Source organism: Leucopleurus acutus (genome assembly GCF_964270905.1).
Source record: "Leucopleurus acutus genome assembly, chromosome: 1".
Taxonomy (NCBI): domain Eukaryota; kingdom Metazoa; phylum Chordata; class Mammalia; order Artiodactyla; family Delphinidae; genus Leucopleurus; species Leucopleurus acutus.
Genome location: NC_139142.1, coordinates 33717546 through 33737527, shown reverse-complemented (window position 1 = coordinate 33737527; position 19982 = coordinate 33717546). Strand labels below are relative to the sequence as shown.

The following is a 19982-nucleotide window of genomic DNA, read 5'->3' as shown; positions in this document are numbered from 1 at the left end:
CAGAAGGTTTGTTCTGATTCATAGAAAAAGGAGAGTTTAAATATGATTACAGACTTGTAGTACAGTATACTGGTTAAGAGGCTAGGCCTAAGAGTCAGACTTCGTGGTTCGAATTCTGGATCTACCATTTACTTTTTCTGGTAACAGTGGAATGGCTAACCTTTCCAGGGTTTAGTTTCTCATATGTAAAAATGAGATCAGTGATCAATCTTCCTTACAGGGTTGTTGAGAAGCTTGCTTTGGAACAGTGCCTGGTATACAGTAGGTGGTCAATAAATTTATTGTTACAGTGCAATGAAAGTAAAGACTTTCTGAGAGTGCTGTTTGGAAATATGTGTATTAATTGCACATCCAAATAAAGTTTATAAATGCACTGAAAATCTTAAGATGCTATATAAATGTGAAACGGTGTTATTATATTTGTGTAATAAGTTTTAAAGAATTGTGTGAATTGCACATTCTTATATGGTCTTGTTTCTCTGTGTGCACGTTTGACAAACGGTTGTCTCCCCTGTTTAAAATATTTGGAAAGATTTTATTGCCTTCCTTTATTTTATCAGTAGTATTTTAAATACCATACGTTTCATTTTGTATGTGGAGACGCTTGAAGGGTTTTTTATTTTGTAGAGTGTTTTGGATAGCCCATCTACTGTTGCTTATGCTATTTTCCAGCTCTTTTTCAAGGTTCTTCTTTATCTTGCTGCATCTGAAGGCATGGGTAGCAAGAAACTAAGACGAGTGGGTTTATCACAAGAGCTGTGTGACCGTCTGAACAGACATCAGATTGTTACCTGCCAGGTAAAATTTATTTAATTTTTTTCAGTGAGAAACTTGAAGTACAAATTAATCTTTTTTTTTCTTTTTCTTTTTTTAGATTTTTTCTTTTGATGTGGACCATTTCCAAAGTCTTTATTGAATTTGTTACAACATTGCTTCTGCTTTATGTCTTGGCCTCTTGGCCATGAGGCATGTGGGATCCTAGCTTCCTGACCAGGGATCGAACCCACACCCCCTGCATTGGAAGGCGAAGTCCTAACTACTGGACTGCCAGGGACGTCCCACAGATTAATCTTGTGTACTTAAATAACTCTTAATTACACCTGAAATATGAACATTTAGGTTTATAAGAAAAGATAAATATGGTGCTTGCTAATTTTAAATAACAAACCACTTAGCTTGTATTTCCAAATGTGATTTCATTTATCCAAATGCAAGATTTTTGCATTTTGGGTGGGGTTGGGTGGGGAGAATGCTCATAGCAGAAGGTGAAGTACACCTGTGCCATTTATTTGGGATTCTAGAGAAGTTTTGTCCTCATAAAAGAAATTTTGCAGTTACATGAGAAATATGACTCAAATGAGGAGATAGTATTCAAAATGGGTCATTTCTCTTGAAAGCAAGAAAAGTTAGTAGTTAGGATTATTTTCCTATTGATGGAGTGAGAGAAATATATAAGCAGATGTTGTATATTTAAGCAAAAGAGTAAAGCAAATCCCTCTTAGGAGGCTAAATAAGATTTAAGGTTTTCTGTTAGGATTTAATCCTTAATAAGACAGACTTTCAGAGCGTGCTGCAATATTTAAAAAATTGCTTTGTGTGTTAATGATGTCTCTGTTATGCATTTTATAATCCTCATGTTCATACTTTGAAATACTCTTAAAAGTATGAAATTTAACATTTCATTCCGTAGTTTTATTTATTTATTTGGCTGCATTAGGTCTTCGTTGCTGTGCGCGGGCTTTCTCTAGTTGCGGCGAGCGGGGGCTACTCTTCGTTGCGGTGCGCAGGCTTCTCATTGCGGTGGCTTCTCTTGTTGTGGAGCACGGGCTCTAGGCGCCCAGGCTTCAGTAGTTGCAGCATGCAGGCTCAGTAGTTGTGGCATGCGGGCCCTAGAGCACGCGGGCTTCAGTAGCTGTGGCACGCAGGCTTAGTTGCTCTGCGGCATGTGGGATCTTCGCCCGGACCAGGGATCGAACCCGTGTCCCCTGCATTGGCAGGCAGATTCTTAACCACCGAGACTCTAGGGAAGTCCTTCCATAGTCACTTTTATTTTCTTTCAATTATTAAATACTCCCTCTGAATGATTTCATAGCTTAGGAAGAAACTCATTTTTTTTTAAGTAGTACAACCTCGTATTTATTTATTTTAACATTTTTATTGGAGTATAATTGCTTTACAATGGTGTGCTAGTTTCTGCCTTACAACAAAGTGAATTAGCTATACATACACATACATTCCCATATCTAACCCCTCCTGCGTCTCCCCACAACCCTCCCCATCCCACCCCTCCAGGCAGTCACAAAGCACCGAACTGATCTCCCAGTGCCATGCGGCCGCCTCCCAATAGCTGTCTATTTTACACTTGGTAGTATATTTAAGTCCATGTCACTCTCTCACTTCGTCCCAGCTTACCCTTCCCCCTCCCCATGTCCTCAAGTCCAATCTCTATGTCTGCGTCTTTATTCCTGTCCTGCCCCTAGGTTCTTCAGAACCTTTTTTTTAGATTCCATGTATATGTGTTAGCTTATGATATTTGTTTTTCTCTCTGACTTACTTCATTCTGTATGACAGACTCTAGGTCCATCCACTTAACACAAATAACTCAATTTCGTTTCTTTTTGTGGCTGAGTAATATTCCATTGTATACATGTGCCATGTCTTCTTTATCCATTCATCTGTCAATGGACACTTAGGTTGCTTCCATGTCCTGGCTATTGTAAATAGAGCTGCAGTGAACATTGTGGTGCATGATTCTTTTTGAATTATGGTTTTCTCAGGGTATAGGCCCAGTAGTGGGATTGCTGGGTCATATGGTAGTTCTATTTTTAGTTTTTTAAGGAACCTCCATACTGTTCTCCATAGTGGCTGTATCAATTTATGTTCCCAGCAACAGTGCAAAAGGGTTCCCTTTTCTCCACACCCTCTCCAGCATTTGTTGTTTGTAGATTGTCTGATGATGCCCATTCTAACTGGTGTGAGATGATATCTCATTTTAGTTTTGATTTGCATTTCTCTAATGATTAGTGATGTTGAGCATTCTTTCATGTGTTTGTTGGCATTCTGTATATCTTCTTTGGAGGAATGTTTATTTAGGTCTTCTGCCCATTTTTGGATTGGGTTGTTTTTTTTGATATTGAGCTGCTTGTAAATTTTGGAGGTTAATCCTTTGTCAGTTGCTTCACTTGCAAATATTTTCTCCCATTCTGGGTTGTCTTTTCGTCTTGTTTATGGTTTCCTTTGCTGTGCAAAAGCTTTTAAGTTTCATTAGGTCCCATTTGTTTATTTTTGTTTTTATTTCCATTTCTCTAGGAGGTGGGTCAAAAAGGATCTTGCTGTGATTTATGTCATAGAGTGTTCTGCCTATGTTTTGCTCTAAGAGTTTTTTAGTGTCTGGCCTTACATTTAGGTCTTTAATCCATTTTGAGTTTATTTTTATGTCTGGTGTTAGGGAGTGTTCTAATTTCATTCTTTTACATGTAGCTGTCCAATTTTCCCAGCACCACTTATTGAAAAGGCTGTCTTTTCTCCATTGTATACTCTTGCCTCCTTTACCAAAAATATGGTGACCGTATGTGCATGTGTTTATCTCTGGGCTTTCTATCCTGTTTCATTGATCTATATTTCTGTTTTTGGTGCCAGTACCATTCTGTCGTGATTACTGTAGCTTTGTAGTATAGTCTGAAGTCCAGCAGCCTGATTCCTCCAGCTCTGTTTTTCTTTTTCAAGATTGCTTTGGCTATTCGGGGTCTTTTGTGTTTCCATACAAGTTGTGAAATTTTTTGTTCTACTTCTGTGAAAAATGCCATTGGTAGTTTGATAGGGATTGCATTGAGTGTGTAGATTGCTTTGGGTAATATAGTCATTTTCACAATGTTGATTCTTCCAATCCAAGAACATGGCATATCTCTCCATCTGTTGGTATCATCTTTCATTTCTTTCATCAGTGTCTTATAGTTTTCTGCATACAGGTCTTTTGTCTCCTTAGGTAAGTTTATTCCTAGGTATTTTATTCTTTTTGTTGCAATGGTAAATGGGAGTGTTTCCTTAATTTCTCTTTCAGATTTTTCATCATTAGTGTATAGGAATGCAAGAGATTTCTGTGCATTACTTTTGTATCCTGCTACTTTACCAAATTCATTGATTAACTCTTGTAGTTTTCTGGTGGCATCTTTAGGATTCTCTATGTATAGTGTCACATTGTCTGCAAACAGTGACAGCTTTACTTCTTTTCCGATTTGGATTTACTTCTTCTTTTCCAATTTGGATTCCTTTTTTTTTTTTTTTTTGGCGGTATGCAGGCCTCTCACTGTTGTGGCCTCTCCTGTTGCGGAGCATAGGCTCCGGACACGCAGGCTCAGCGGCCATGACTCACGGGCCTAGCCGCTCCGTGGCATGTGGGATCTTCCCGGACCGGGGCACGAACCCGTGTCCCCTGCATCAGCAGGCGGACTCTCAACCACTGCACCACCAGGGAAGCCCTGGATTCCTTTCATTTCTTTTTCTTCTCTGGTTGGTGTGGCTAAAACGTCCAAAACTATGTTGAATAATAGTGATGAGAGTGGACAACCTTGTCTTGTTCCTGATCTTAGTAGAAATGGTTTCAATTTTTCACCATTGAAGACGATGTTGGCTGTGGGTTTGTCATATATGGCCTTTATTATGTTGAGGTAAGTTCCCTCTATGCCTACTTTCTGGAGAGTTTTTTTCATGAATGGGTGTTGAATTTTGTGGAAAGCTTTTTCTGCATCTATTGAGATGATCATATGGTTTTTCTCCTTCAATTTGTTAATATGGTGTATCACATTGATTGATTTGCGTATATTGAAGAATCCTTGCATCCCTGGGATAAATCCCACTTGATCATGGTGTATGATCCTTTTAATGTGCTGTTGGATCCTGTTTGCTAGTATTTTGTTGAGGATTTTTGCATCTATGTTTATCAGTGATATTGTTTCTTTGTGACATCTTTGTCTGGTTTTGATATCAGGGTGATGGTGGCCTCGTAGAATGAGTTTGGGAGTGTTCTTACCTCTGCTGTGTTTTGGTAGAGTTTGAGAAGGATAGCTGTTAGCTCTTCTCTAAATGTTTGATAGAATTCGCCTGTGAAGCTGTCTGGTCCTGAGATTTTATTTGTTGGAAGATTCTTAATCACAGTCTCAATTTCAGTGCTTGTGATTGGTCTGTTTGTATTTTCTATGTTTTCCTGGTTCAGTCTCCGAAGGTTGTGCATTTCTAAGAATTTGTCCATTTCTTCCAGGTTGTCCATTTTTTTGGCATATATTTGCTTGTAGTAATCTCTCATGATCCTTTGTATTTCTACAGTGTCAGTTGTTACTTCTTCTTTTTCATTTCTGATTTCTATTGATTTGAGTCTTCTCCCTCTTTTTTCTTGATGAGTCTGGCTAATGGTTTATCAATTTTGTTTATCTTCTCAAAGAACCAGCTTTTAGTTTTATTGATCTTTGCTATTGTTTCCTTTATTTCTTTTTCATTTATTTCTGATCTGATCTTTATGACTCCTTTCCTTCTGCTAACTTTAGGGTTTTTTTGTTCTTCTTTCTCTAATTGCTTTAGGTGTAAGGTTAGGTTGTTTATTTGAGATTTTTCTTGTTTCTTGAGGTAGGATTGTATTGCTATAAACTTCCCTCTTAGAACTTCTTTTGCTGCATCCCATAGGTTTTGGGTCATCGTGTTTTCATTGTCATTTGAAGAAACTCATTTCAGCCTGACTCTTTCTGGTCATCTGTTTGTGCCCAGACTCTTTCAGGCACAAGGGCAGCGCCAACATACACCTGAGTTGGATTCTGCTGCTATGTGTTGTTACTTGGCGTGTCCTCTGGTATATGCCAAGGTGGATAATCAGAGGATAAGATTATATCATCATATCTTTTAGTTAAGGGCTATTTAGGGGGAAAATACCATAAGAAACATATAAATCTTTGATCTACAATAAATTTTTTTTTAAATACTTATGGATTTATTTGACTGCACCGGTTCTTAGTTGTGGCATGTGGGATCTAGTTCCCTGACCAGGGATTGAACCCAGGCCCCCTGCATTGGGAGCGTGGAGTCTTAACCACTGGACCACCAGCGAAGTCCCTGATCTACAATAAATTCTGCTTTTATTTACACATGGATAGTGTCAATTGAAAGTTTCCTTTTAATTCCAGTATCTTTGTTGCACATATATATTTTAAATATTTTCTTTATGTTTTTTAGGACTTTCTATGTCTTTCCCCACTGGAGCTTATGAAGATGACTGGCCTTAGTTATCAAGGTGTCCATGAACTTTTGTGTGTGGTCAGCAGGGCCTGTGCCCCACGGATGCAAACAGTATGTATATATTTTAGAATTATGATTTGATTTTTATTTTGAAACAATTCTGTATCTCGTTTAAAATCTTTTGGGTGATGAGGCAAAAGTAAAAATAGAGATGAGCACCTCAAAAATACCAACCCTCACAGCATAGAGTTAGTCCTCTAATGAGAATATATGTAAGAAATTTATGTAGTTTATAAGCTCATGGGAGACAGTTCCTAATTATGGGAATGAGAGGGTAATATGATTTTTTTTTCTCTGTAGCTGGTACTGATATTTCAAAAGGTCATCTTTCTCTTTTGTTTGTTTGGGTAGGATTTGTGAACCTCATGGTTAAAGTATAATATACTGTTAATTTTAGAATGCTCCTGTCTCTGTAATACTAACTTTTATCATCATTACTTACTGTGCATCATAAAATACACCTGTTGGACTTATACTCTCTTACTGATTGAATGAATAATACTTGAAAACTTATCCTCACTCCTGAGAAGAGTTAAAGTGTTTTGTAATAAGCCCTCATCAAGTTGTACTATTATTTCATACTTTCTGTCTCATGACTTTAGCTTTTCAAAATATAGGTTTAGTGCATGGTAGAAAATATCTTGTTTTCCCAGAATAAGAGTTGCCTAAAAGTCTGTCCGGTGTTTTGCAAATGTATTTGTTTATGTGGGTTATAAATTACTTACCTTACTACCTTATATTGAAATTTGGTAACCACCAAGCAATAAAGTAGGGTCTAACTCTGTGAAGGAGGAAGGAAGGAATATTTGTGTCATTTGAAACTTTGAAAACAATGAACAAAGTGAGTATTTTCTTTTGTTCAGATTTAGCTCATTATCTAAGGAAAATACATTAAAGGCAAAATAGTCAGAAGGAGAATTAGAATTGGAGTTAGAGATGGGCAGTAGTCTTAGCTTTGTCGTTGATCCGGTATCTTTGAAGAGCTCACTTTGTTTTATGGGAGAAGTTAGAGAGTTAAAATAGTATCTTATGATTCTGTGATGAGGTTCAAGTTAACTTGTCACTATTTTGAAGGTTGTAAATCACCAAGAGAACATTTTGGTTTGACATCTGTCGTTCTATTTGGTCAATATCTATGGCATGTTCCTAGTTAGATAATTAAGTAGGAGACTGTGAATAGGAAATTCACCTTTAGTCTCCACTTCCATCACCACTTTCAGCTGCAATGTCACTACCATTCCAAATGCCAGTTCAAAGAGCCATCTTTCTCCTTCGTTGTACATTACTCTTGTAAAATTCTTTAGATTTGAATCCTGTCTTAAATATTGGCTTAACCTTAGCTCATTCCCTCATAAAGCTTTTTTTGTTAATTTATTTATTCAATAATTTATTCCTTCAACCAATATTTATCAAGTGCCAGCCATGGATCTGTCAGGTACTGGGGATATTATAGTGAAGATGACTGATAAAGTTCCTGCCCTCATGTAGCTTACAGTCTAGTGGGAACAGTCATACAGTAAACAAATAATTATACAAATAATTAGTTAACTGTAGTAATGACGAGTCCTATCAAAGAAAAGTACAAAGAGCTTAGAAACTGAATAACAGGGACATTACTTAGTTTAGGGGTCCTTAGGAAGGGCTCCCTCAAGGAAGTGATACTTCAGCTCAAACCTGAAGGATGAATAGGAGAGAGATGGACAACGGAGTTGGGAAGGGAGGGAGCAAGGAAGAGTTTGCAGGCACTGTGACTGGGAAATGCAAAGCCCCTGAGAAGAGCAGGAGAATCGTGCTTGTGTGGTAAGAAAGTCAGGCCAGTGTGAATGAACGTAGTGGCAAGGAAGAGAGTGTCAAGAGATGAAGTTGTAGAAGCAAGCGGGGGTCAGGTCACTGGGGCCTGCAGACCATGTTAAGGATTTTGGACTTTATTCTGAAAGCAATGACACATCATCAAAGGGAGAAATCTAATACGTGTTTTTAAAAACTCAGTCTTTAAACAGAGACAAGTGATTGAAAAGGAACAAGAAAATATTTGTGAAGACTAGTTAGGTATCTATGACTGTATTACAGACAGATTGTGACATGGACTATTAGTGTGGTACTGATGCCGATGGTGTAATGTCAGTTGTCGTGAGAGATACTTAGGAGGTAGAATGAATAGGATTCGGTGATGATTTGGCTGTGCGTGGTGGTGAGGTACAGGAAAGTGTCAGAGATGATTCCTTGATTTTGCTTTGAAAGATTGGGTGGTACCATTTCCTGAGATGAGGAATATTGGAAGAGGATCAGGTTTGAGGGCGGCAGATCGTGAATTCGTTAGTACCTGTCGAATTTTTGGTGCTTGTGAGACATTGAGTAGAGATGCGAAGTAGGCAGTTAAATATGTGGACTGTGAGCTTGAAGTAGAGGTCTGCACTGGAAGCTGCATTGGGGAGTCATCGGGGTGAACATGGTAGTCAAAGCCGTGAAAATGGGCGAGAGATTGCCTAGAAGGTATGTACAGTGAGAATGTAAGTGTGCCCAAGACCACGTCCCGAATCCAGCCAGCATTTCAAGATCAGATTAGACAATGATGAGTCTAGGAAGCAGCCTCCAGGGTAGAAGAGAACTGGTGGTGTGTCATATCGCAGTGTCCCTCTTTGTCTCGCTTATGTACACACTGTAATTTCTGAAGTCTTGTTCTGTTAGTTCATTTTAGTAGTTTTTTGAGTCACGAGAACTATTATTCTAGTAATTACATTTATAGTTGCAAAGGAAGTACTTTAATGTTAACAGATTGGGCTGCCTTTACATGTCTGTAAAGTGTCCCCATGCCCACCTATGTTGCCTGATAGATTGTAGGCAATATTTAGGTATTTCTAAATCAGATGAAAGGCACACACCTTTTACTGTAGCTTTATTCTATTTTATTTTATGTGCCTGAATGTAGCCTTTAAAAAACTCTGTGGCAATCCATGGTTTAACTGATCTAAGAACTCAATAGGTGAGATTAGACAAGAGTGGGCACATTTATGGCTCATACGTATTAATATACTGGTCTTCCTACGTCCTCACAGGAGCAGAAGAGCCTTGGATTTGAGACCTAGACTTATTAAATTGTAAACTTTAGGTGGGTAGAAACTAGGTCTGTTTGGGTTACCACTCTATTCCCAGAGCTTGTCATAGTATATGGCATGAAGTTGGCAATTAATTCATATTTTTTGAATGAATGAAGGAATGAAAAATTTCAGTTCTGTGGCTTGACTTCAGTTTTGGGCAACTTAATGTAACAGTAGTAATTTTTAATGTTAGAGATTGCAGAGAGGCAAGTGTTCTTACACATTGCTGGGGGGTATGTAGTCATGTTAACCACATCTGCAAAGACCCTTTTTCCAAATAAGGTAATATTCACAGGTTCCAAGCATTTGATGTGGCTGTCTTTTGGGAGGCCATTGCTTAGTCTCCCCCATCCACCTTCAAGCTGTTCTTCGTAAAGCAACCTTGGTTTGAAATGGTAGCTTGGCCGCGTCACTCCCTGTTGCTCTCAGCCTACACGCCACACTTCAGCAGCGCTCTTCCTGATTAGGCCCCTGCTTATTTCTCCAGCCCCATTGCTTGCCGCACCACGACCTCGCGCCTTCTTTCCGACGTTCTAAATGAACTTTCTGTTTTTTGTAGTTTTTGTGAGTTTCCATTTCCTTTCTTTCTTGCTTCTCGACCTTTCTTCGTACATTCTTGTCTCTTTGCCAGGAACATGCACATTCCCTTTGCCTGTCTAACAGTCATTTCAGGTTTTAGCTCAGACATCCAGATCTCCCTTGAAGCCTTCCTATATCACAAAATCCAGATCAGGTATACTCTCTCCAGGTCTCCACTTGCCCTATCACAGTATCTCTTATTTAAGTGTATGGTAATTGCTTAGCTTCTAGTCCTAATTTCATAGTCCCTAGTTGGCTATAAGTACTGTGGGGCAGGGGCTCTGTCTTTTATATCACAGCCTCCAGATCTAGCACAGTCCCCGGCACAGAGTAAATAGTTGTTGAATAAATAAATAGTAGAAGAAAAAAAGGGGATTGGGGTTCCAACTGCTAGAATTTGAGTTTGGAGTTGACTTATGTTTTTGAATACATATTGAGGTTGAAAATAACTTAATCTCTTCTTTGTTCAGGCTTATGAGATAAAGACACAGAGGTCTGATGCTCCATCACCAGCATTTTTATCTACAACCCTCTCTGCTTTAGATGAAGCCCTGCATGGTGGTGTAGCTTGTGGATCCCTCACAGAGGTAAAAAAGAGACTTTCCAAACCTTCTTCCATTGACTTAGGACCTTCAGAACCAGGGGAAAAAGGTTAATTAAAAACATAAATGATTTTGGGAATATTCCTCTAAATTATAAGTACCTCAAGGGCATGGTTCTCCACTCAGTCCCTAGTACAATACTAGTACAGTACATCAAAAGGAAGATGGTCCAAAAAAATCCCTGCTGACTGACTGAAATCTGCTTGGGTTGCTGTTTCTTTGAATTAGAAAGTGATGAATATTATGAAATAATATGAAACAATTTGGGGGAATTAGAAAAGGATCACTACTTAGTGTATTAGGAAGGAAAATTTGAAATTTTATTAACATGTGGGCAAATTATAGTATTAAACTGAAATGAGCTATTTTCACTTCCTGTTAAAGATAAAATTTGGTTCTAGGAAGTAATAGGTTATCGTATTAGTTATATATTTTTGCATAACAAATTACCCCCAAACTAAGTGGCTTAAACAACAATAAACATTGATTTCCATTTCTTCTGAGTGGCTTAGCTCAGTGATATTGGCAAAGGATGCGAGGGGGCAGGTTGGTGCTGGTTGTTGGCGGAGGTCACGATTCCTCCCCAGAGGGCTCTCCACAGGTTGCTTGAGTCTCCTGGTGACACGATGTCTGACTCCCTCAGGCAAGATGGAAATGGCTATTGCTTTGATGATTCAGCTTTGGAAGTTATATACCATCACTTCCGCCACTTTCTCTTCTTTAGAAGCAGGTAATTAAGTCCAGCCCACATTCAAGGAAAGGGAAATTAGACTCTACCTTTTGAAAGAAGTGTCAAGAATTTGAGGATATTTTAAAACCACAACAGTTCTTTTCCTTGAAAACTGCATTCATGTGCTTACTGGTCCTCATGTGGTGACTCCATAGACTATGTTTACCAGAACACTCCTGAGGGACTTCTTGCGTGAGAGTTCTAGGGGAATAGATGCTTGAAACAAACTTTTAACAAGAGTAGATGCTTATATTCTGATAGACATAAATTTAACTGTAGATATTTTCCCTTGAAAATAGGGGACCTGTTTTAGGTGGTATACATTATTTTATTTCCGGTCTTCCAAGAAAGATTTTTTTTTTATAATGTTTTTTTTTTTAATTTTTATTTATTTTATTTTTGGCTGTATTGGGTCTTCATTGCTGCGTGTGGGCTTTTCTCTGGCTGTGGCAAGTGGGAGCTACTTTTCGTTGCGGTGCACGGGCTTCTCATTTTGGTGGCTTCTCTTGTTGCGGAGCACGGGCTCTAGGCACGTGGACTTCAGTAGTTGTGGCACACGGGCTCAGTAGTTGTGGGTCGCGGACTGAGCAGTTGTGGCTCGTGGGCTCTAGAGTGCAGGCGCAGTAGTTGTGGCACATGGGCTTAGTTGCTCTGCGGCATATGGGATCTTCCTGGACCAGGGCTTGAACCCGTGTCCCCTGAATTGGCAGGCGGATTCTTAACTACTGCACCACCAGGGAAGCCCACCAAGAAAGATTTTAAAATATGTGTGTGCTATGCCTAATAGATGCCTATTGGATAGTAGGTGAATGAATGAAAGAGTGAATTAACCTTTAATAGAAATTAGAATGTGCTGTTTCAGGGCACTGCCACCAGATGGTGCCAGAATCCTATCTTACATAATCTTTTTGTGATCTAGTTGGACCTTTGTTGAAATAGGTTTATTTAAAAAAAAAAAGAAGAGGCTTTATAGTAATTGTGATCCACAGTTATAAACTTACTTATTTAAATAGCAAAACTTCAGGAAGATTAACCAACAAATACTTTCTTATTTTTTAAGTTTTGGAATAGTTTCAATACTTTTTCATGTAGCTTTTATCAATTCTTTCTGAATCCAAGAGATAGTTACAAGCCATTAGATGTTTTTTCATCATCTGATTGGCTGACATGGAATATAAATACCCTGATTGCTTATTAGAGGCAAGTTCTCTACTTTCTGTTTCAGCTCCAGGTAGCCTCTGCAGTCTTTTTGGGATTTTTCAGCTGAGTACAGGGAGTATTTGTTGACCTTGTATTAAAAACAAAAATTTAATATCTATCTTATGTATACAAGATTAAATACATCCTGCATGTGTAAGTTATGAACATTTATGAGCCTGTGACCCAATATAAAACGCAGAACAGTACCAAAATCATTGAAACCAACTGTGGGCTCCTCCCTGATCCCATCTTTGGCCTTCTGTTGGGAGGTAACTTCCATCCTGAATTTCCACCATTGCTATCTTTTTTTTCTTAATTGAAGTATAGTTGATTTACAATATTATATTGGTGTCAGGTGTACAGCATAGTGATTCTACCATTGCTGTACTTTTTTTCCCCAATGGTTACCAATACCTATAGTTTTCCTTTATCACTCATATACATAGGAAATGTAGCATTTTATTTAGTTTTGCTTATTTTTGAGCTCTATTACATAATATATTGGTGATTAAATCATATCTCTTCTATGAATTGATTTTTCCACTTAATATTATTTTCTAAGATTTATCCATGTTGCAAGTAGCAAGAGTATAATTCATTTTCACTGCTGTGTCATACTCCATTTTGAAAATATGGCCACAGTTTATTTATCCCTTCTCCTGTGAGTGAACATTTGGGTTGTTTCCAAATATTAGCAGTTTGCTGCTAATATAAACAAGTCCTGTGAAAACTGTTGTACATGTCTCCTGGATCACATGTACAGGTATTTCTCTAGGGCACAGATTGGCAAACTACTGCCCAGTGATCAAATCTGGACAGCTGCCTGTTTTTTATAAATAAAGTTTTATTGTAACACAACTATGTTCATTTGTTTACATTTTGTCTGTGGCAGTTTTTGAGATACAAGGCAGAGTTGTGTTAGTTGTGGCAGAGACCTCATGGTTTGCAAAGCCTAAAATATTTACTAGCTGGCTCCTGTCTAGGGGATCTACCTTGGAGTGATTTGCTGGTTATTATAGAGTATGCACATAGGTAACATTGCAGAATCAGGACAAATTGTTTTCCAGAGTGGTTGTGCCTGTTTACATTCCTATGAGCGATGTGCACGAATACCTCTTGCCCCATGTCTTCTTACCTTGGTATTATCTGACTTCTCAGTTTCTGCCCATCTTTGTGATCTTAGTTTTCATTTTCCTGATTACTAATGAGCTGGAATATCTTTTTATAAATCATTCGGCTATTTAAAAAAATAATTTTATTTTATTTTTTTATACAGCAGGTTCTCATTAGTCATCCATTTTATACACATCAGTGTATACATGTCAATCCCAGTCTCTCAATTCATCACACCACGAACCCACCCCCTGCCACTTTCTCCCCTTGGTGTCCATACGTTTGTTCTCTACATCTGTGTCTCTATTTCTGCCCTGCAAACCAGTTCATCTGTACCATTTTTCTAGGTTCCATATATATGTGTTAATATACGATATTTGTTTTTCTCTTTCTGACTTACTTCACTCTGTATGACAGTCTGTAGATCCATCCACGTCTCTACAAATGACCCAGTTTCGTTCCTTTTTATGGCTGAGTAATATTCCATTGTATATACGTACCACATCTTCTTTACCCATTCGCCTGTTGATGGGCATTTAGGGTGCTTCCGTGAACTGGCTATTGTAAATAGTGCTGCAATGAACATTGGGGTGCATGTGTCTTTTTGAATTATGGTTTTCTCTGGGTATATGCCCAGTAATGGGATTGCTGGGTCATATGATAATTCTATATTTAGTTTTTTAGGGAACCTCCATACTGTTCTCCATAGTGGCTGTATCAATTTACATTCCCACGAACACCCTCTCCAGGATTTGTTGTTTGTAGATGTTCTGATAATGCACATTTTAACTGGTGTGAGGTGATAAATCATTGCAGTTTTGATTTACATTTCTCTAATTAGTGATGTTCAGCAGCTTTTCATGTGCTTCTTGGCCATCTGTATGTCTTCTTTGGAGAAATGTCTAGGTCTTCTGCCCATTTTTGGATTAGGTTGTTTTTTTAATATTGAGCTGCATGAGGTGTTTATATATTTTGGAGATTAATCCTTTGTCCATTGCTTAGTTTGCAAATATTTTCTCCCATTCTGAGGGTTGTCTTTTTGTCTTCTTTGTAGTTTCCTTTGCTGTGCAAAAGCTTTTAAGTTTCATTAGGTCCCATTTGTTTATTTTTGTTTTTATTTCCATTACTCTAGGAGGTGGATCAAAAAAGATCTTGCTGTGATTTATGTCAAAGAGTGTTCTTCCTATGTTTTCCTCTAAGAGTTTTATAGTGCCCAGCCTTACATTTAGGTCTTTAATCCATTTTGAGTTTTATTTTTGTGTATGGTGTTAAGGAGTGTTCTAATTTCATTCTTTTACATGTAGCTGTCCAGTTTTCCCAGCACCACTTATTAAAGAGACTGTCTTTTCTCCATTGTATATCCTTGCCTCCTTTGTCATAGATTAGTTGACCATAGGTGCGTAGGTTTATCTCTGGGATTTCTATCCTGTTTCATTGATCTGTATTTCTGTTTTTGCACCAGTACCATGTTGTCTTGATTCCTGTAGCTTTATAGTATGTCTGAAGTCAGGAAGTCTGATTCCTCCGGCTCCGTTTTTTTCCCTCAAGACTGCTTTGGCTCTTTGGGGTCTTTTGTGTCTCCATTCAAATTTTTAGATTTTTTGTTCTAGTTCTGTAAAAATTGCCACTGGTAATTTGATAGGGATTGCATTGAATCTGTAGATTACTTTGGGTAGTACATCATTTTCACAAGTTTGATTTTTCTAATCCAACAACATGGAATATCCCTCCATCTGTTTATGTCATCTTTGATTTCTTTCATCAGTGTCTTATAGTTTTCTGAGTACAGGTTGTTTACCTCCTTAGGTAGGTTTATTCCTAGGTATTTTATTCTTTTTGTTGCAGTGGTAAATGGGAGTGTTTCCTTAATTTCTCTTTCTGATCTTTCGTTGTTAGTGTATAGGAATGCAAGAGATTTCTGTGCATTAATTTTGTATCCTGCAACTTTACCAGTTGCATTGATGAGCTCTAGTAGTTTTCTGGTGGCATCTTTAGGATTCTCTATGTATAGTATCATGTCATCTGCAAACAGTGACAGTTTTACTTCTTTTCCAATTTGTATTCCTTTCATTTCTTTTTCTTCTCTGATTGCCGTGGCTAGGACTTCCAAAACTATGTTGAATAATAGTGGTGAGAGTGGACATCCTTGTCTTGTTCCTGATCTTAGAGGAAATGCTTTCAGTTTTTCACCACTGAGAATGATGTTTGTTGTTGGTTTGTCGTATATGGTCTTTATTATGTTGAGGTAGCTTCCCTCTATGTCCACTTCCTAAAGAGTTTTTAGCATAGATCGGTGTTGAATTTTGTGGAAAGCTTTTTCTGCATCTATTGAGATGATTATATGGTTTTTATTCTTCAATTTCCTGTTACGGTGTATCACATTGATTCATTTGCGTATATTGAAGAATACTTGCATCCCTGGGATAAATCCCACTTCATCATGGTGTATGATCCTATTAATTTGTTGTTGGATTCTGTTTGCTAGTATTTTGTTGGGGATTATTGCATCTATATTCATCAGTGATATTGGTCTGTAATTTTCTGTTTTTGTAGTATCTTTGTCTGTTTTTGGTATCAGGGTGATGGAGGTCTCATTAAATGAGTTTGGGAGTGTTCCTTCCTCTGCAATTTTTTGGAAGAGTTTGAGAAGGATGTATGTTAGCTCTTCTCTAAATGTTTGATAGAGTTCACCTGTGACGCCATCTGGTCCTGGACTTTTGTTTGTTGGAAGATCTTTTAATCAGTTTCAATTTCATTACTTATGATTGGTCTGTTCATATTTTCTGTTTCTTCCTGGTTCATTCTTGGAAGGTTATACCTTTCTAAGAATTTGTTCATTTCTTCCAGGTTGTCCATTTTATGGGCATAGAGTTGCTTGTAGTAGTTTCTTAGGATGCTTTGTATTTCTGCGGTGTCTTTTGTAACTTCTCCTTTTTCATTTCTTATTTTATTGATTTGAGTCCTCTCCCTCTTTTTCTTTTTCATTTTTTTTTTTTTTTTTTTTTTTGCGGTACCTGGGCCTCTCACTGTTGTGGCCTCTCCCGTTTCAGAGCACAGGCTCCGGACGCGCAGGCTCAGCGGCCATGGCTCACGGGCCCAGCCGCTCCGTGGCATGTGGTATCCTCCCGGACCGGGGCACAAACCCACGTCCCCTGCATCAGCAGGCGGACTCTCAACCACTGCGCCACCAGGGAAGCCCTCCCTCTTTTTCTTGATGAGTCTGGCTAATGGTTTATCAATTTTGTTTATCTTCTCAAAGAACCAGCTTTTAGTTTTATTGATGTTTGCTATTGTTTTCTTTGTTTCTATTTCAGTTATTTCTGCTCTGATCTTCATGATTTCTTTCCTTCCACTAACTTTGGGTTTTGTTTGTTCTTCTTTATCTAGTTCCTTTAGGTGTAAGGTTAGATTGTTTATTTGAGATTTTCTTGCTTCTTGAGGTAAGCTTGTATTGCTATAAACTTACCTCTTAGAACTGCTTTTGCTGCATCCCATAGGTTTTGGATTGTCATGTTTTTGTTTTCATTTGTCTCTAGGTATTTTTTTGATTTCCTCTTTGATGTCTTCAGTGATCTCTTGGTTATTTAGTAACGTATTTTTTATTTTCCATGTGTTTGTGTTTTTTATGTTTTTTCCCTGTAATTTCTTTCTAATCTCATAGTTTTGTGGTCAGAAAAGATGCTTGATATGATTTCAATTTTCTTAAATTTACTGAGGCTTGATTTGTGACCCAAGATGTTATCAGTCCTAGAGAATGTTCCATGTGCACTTGCGATGAAAGTGTAATCTGCTGTTTTTGGATGGAATGTCCTACGAATATCAATTAAATCGAAGGCCTGAACCAAGATAGCGGAGTAGAAGGACGTGCTCTCACTCCCTCTTGTGAGAACACCAGAATCACAGGTAGCTGCTGGACAGTCATCGACAGGAAGACACTGGAACTCACCAAAAAAGATACCCCACATCCAAAGACAAAGGAGAAGCCACAATGAGACGGTAGGAGGGGTGCAGTCAGAACGAAATGAAATCCCATAATTGCTGGGTGGGTGACTCACAGACTGGAGAATAATTATACCACGGAAGTCCACCCACTGGAGTGAAGGTTCTGAGCCACACGTCAGGCTTCCCAACCTGGGGGTCTGGCAATAGGAGGAGGAATTCCTAGAGAATCAGACTTTGAAGGGTAGTGGGATTTGATTGCAAGACTTTGACAGGACTGGGGGAAACAGAGACTCCACTATTGGAGGGCATACACAAAGTAGTGTTCCCATCGGGACCCAGGGGAAGGAGCAGTGAACCCAGGGGAGACTGAACCAGACCCACCTGCTAGTGTGGAGGGTTTCCTGCAGAGGCAGGAGGTGGCTGTGGCTCACCGCAGGGACAAGGACACTGGAAGCAGAAGTTCTGGGAAGCACTCCTTGGCATGAGCCCTCCCAGAGTCTGCCATTAACCCCACCAAAGAGCCCAGGTAGGCTCCAGTTTTGGTTTGCCTCAGGCCAAACAACCAACAGGTGGGAAGCCCAGCCCCACCCATCAGCAGTCAAGCAGATTAAAGTTTTACTGAGCCCAGCAGAGCAGCACCCAGCTCTACCCACCACCAGTCCCTCCCATCAGGAAACCTGCACAAGCTTCTTAAATAGCCTCATCCGCCAGAGGGCAGACAACAAAAGCAAGAAGAACTACAATCCTGCAGCCTGTCGAACAAAAACCACATTCACAGAAAGATAGACAAGATGAAAAGGCAGAGGACTATGTACCAGATGAAGGAACAAGACAAAAACCCCAGAAAAACAACTAAATGGAGTGGAGATAGGCAACCTTCCAGAAAAAGAATTCGGAATAATGATAGTGAAGATGATCCAGGACCAATGGAGGCAAAGATCAAGAAGATAAAAGAAATTTTTAACAAAGACCTAGAAGAATTAAAGAACAAACAAACAGAGATGAACAATACAATGACTGAAATGAAAAGTACACTAGAAGGAATCAATAGCAGAATAACTGAGGCAGAAGAAGGGATAAGTGACTTGGAAGACAGAATGGTGGAATTCACTGCTGCAGAACAGAATAAAGAAAAAAGAATGAAAAGAAATGAAGACAGCCTAGGAGACCTCTGGGACAACATTAAACTCAACAACATTCGCATTATAGGGGTCCCAGAGGGAGAAGAGAGAGAGAGAAAGGACCTGAGAAAATCTTTGAAGAAATTATAGTCGAAAACTTCCCTAACATGGGGAACAAAATAGCCACCCAAGTCCAGGAAGTGCAACGAGTCCCATACAGGATAAACCCAAGGAGAAACATGCTGAGACACATAGTAATCAAATTGGCAAATATTAAAGACAAAGAAAAATTATTGAAAGCAGCAAGGGAAAAATGACAAATAATATACAAGGTAACTCCCATAAGGTTAACAGCTGATTTCTCAGCAGAAACTCTACAAGCCAGAAGGGAGTGTCATGATACTTAAAGTGATGAAAGGGAAAAACATACAACCAAGATTACTCTACCTGGCAAGGATCTCATTCAGAATTGATGGAGAAATCAAAAGCTTTACAGACAAGCAAAAGCTAAGAGAATGCAGCAGCACCACCAAACCAGCTCTACAACAAATGGTAAAGGAACTTCTCTAAGTGGGAAACACAAGAGAAAAAAAGGACCTACAATAACAAACCCAAAATAATTAAGAAAATGGTAAACGAACTTACATATCAATACTTATCTTAAACGTGAATGGATTAAGTGCTCCAACCAAAAGCCACAGGCTTGCTGAATGGGTACAAAAAGAAGACCCATCTATATGCTGTCTAGAAGAGACCCATTTCAGACCTAGGGACACATACAGACTGAAAGTGAGGGGATGGAAAAAGATATTCCATGCAAATGGAAATCAAAAGAAAGCTGGAGTAGCAATACCCATATCAGATAAAATAGACTTTAAAATAAAGAATGTTACAAGAGACAAGGAAGGACACAACATAATGATCAAGGGATCACTCCAAGAAGAAGATATAACAATTATAAATATGTATGCACCCAACATAGGAGCACCTCAATACATAAGGCAACTGCTAACAGCTGTAAAAGACGAAATCGACAGTAACACAATAATAGTGGGGGACATTAACACCTCACACCAATGGACAGGTCATCTAAAATGAAAATAAATAAGAAAACAGAAGCTTTAAATGACACAATAGACCAGGTAGATTTAATTGATATTTATAGGACATTCCATCCCAAAACAGCAGATTACACTTTCTTCTCAAGTGCGCATGGAACATTCTTCGGGATAGATCACATCTTGGGTCACAAATCAAGCCTCAGTAAATTTAAGAAAGTTGAAATCATATCAAGCATCTTTTCTGACCACAATGC

The 19982-nt window shown here is 38.6% G+C and overlaps 1 protein-coding gene across 1 annotated transcript in view; it reads left to right on the top strand.

The window, feature by feature from the left end:
* LOC309968500 (DNA repair protein RAD51 homolog 2-like) overlaps positions 1 to 19982 on the top strand; it is a gene marked incomplete at its 3' end in the record, with an annotated part of 55090 nt that overhangs the window by 2603 nt on the left and 32505 nt on the right. Inside the window, exons 2-4 of the mRNA XM_082849762.1 lie at positions 673 to 798; positions 6220 to 6333; positions 10430 to 10546. Of these exons, the coding sequence (XP_082705888.1) occupies positions 715 to 798; positions 6220 to 6333; positions 10430 to 10546 (315 nt within the window). The 5' untranslated portion in view covers positions 673 to 714. The remainder of the gene's footprint in view (positions 1 to 672; positions 799 to 6219; positions 6334 to 10429; positions 10547 to 19982) is intronic.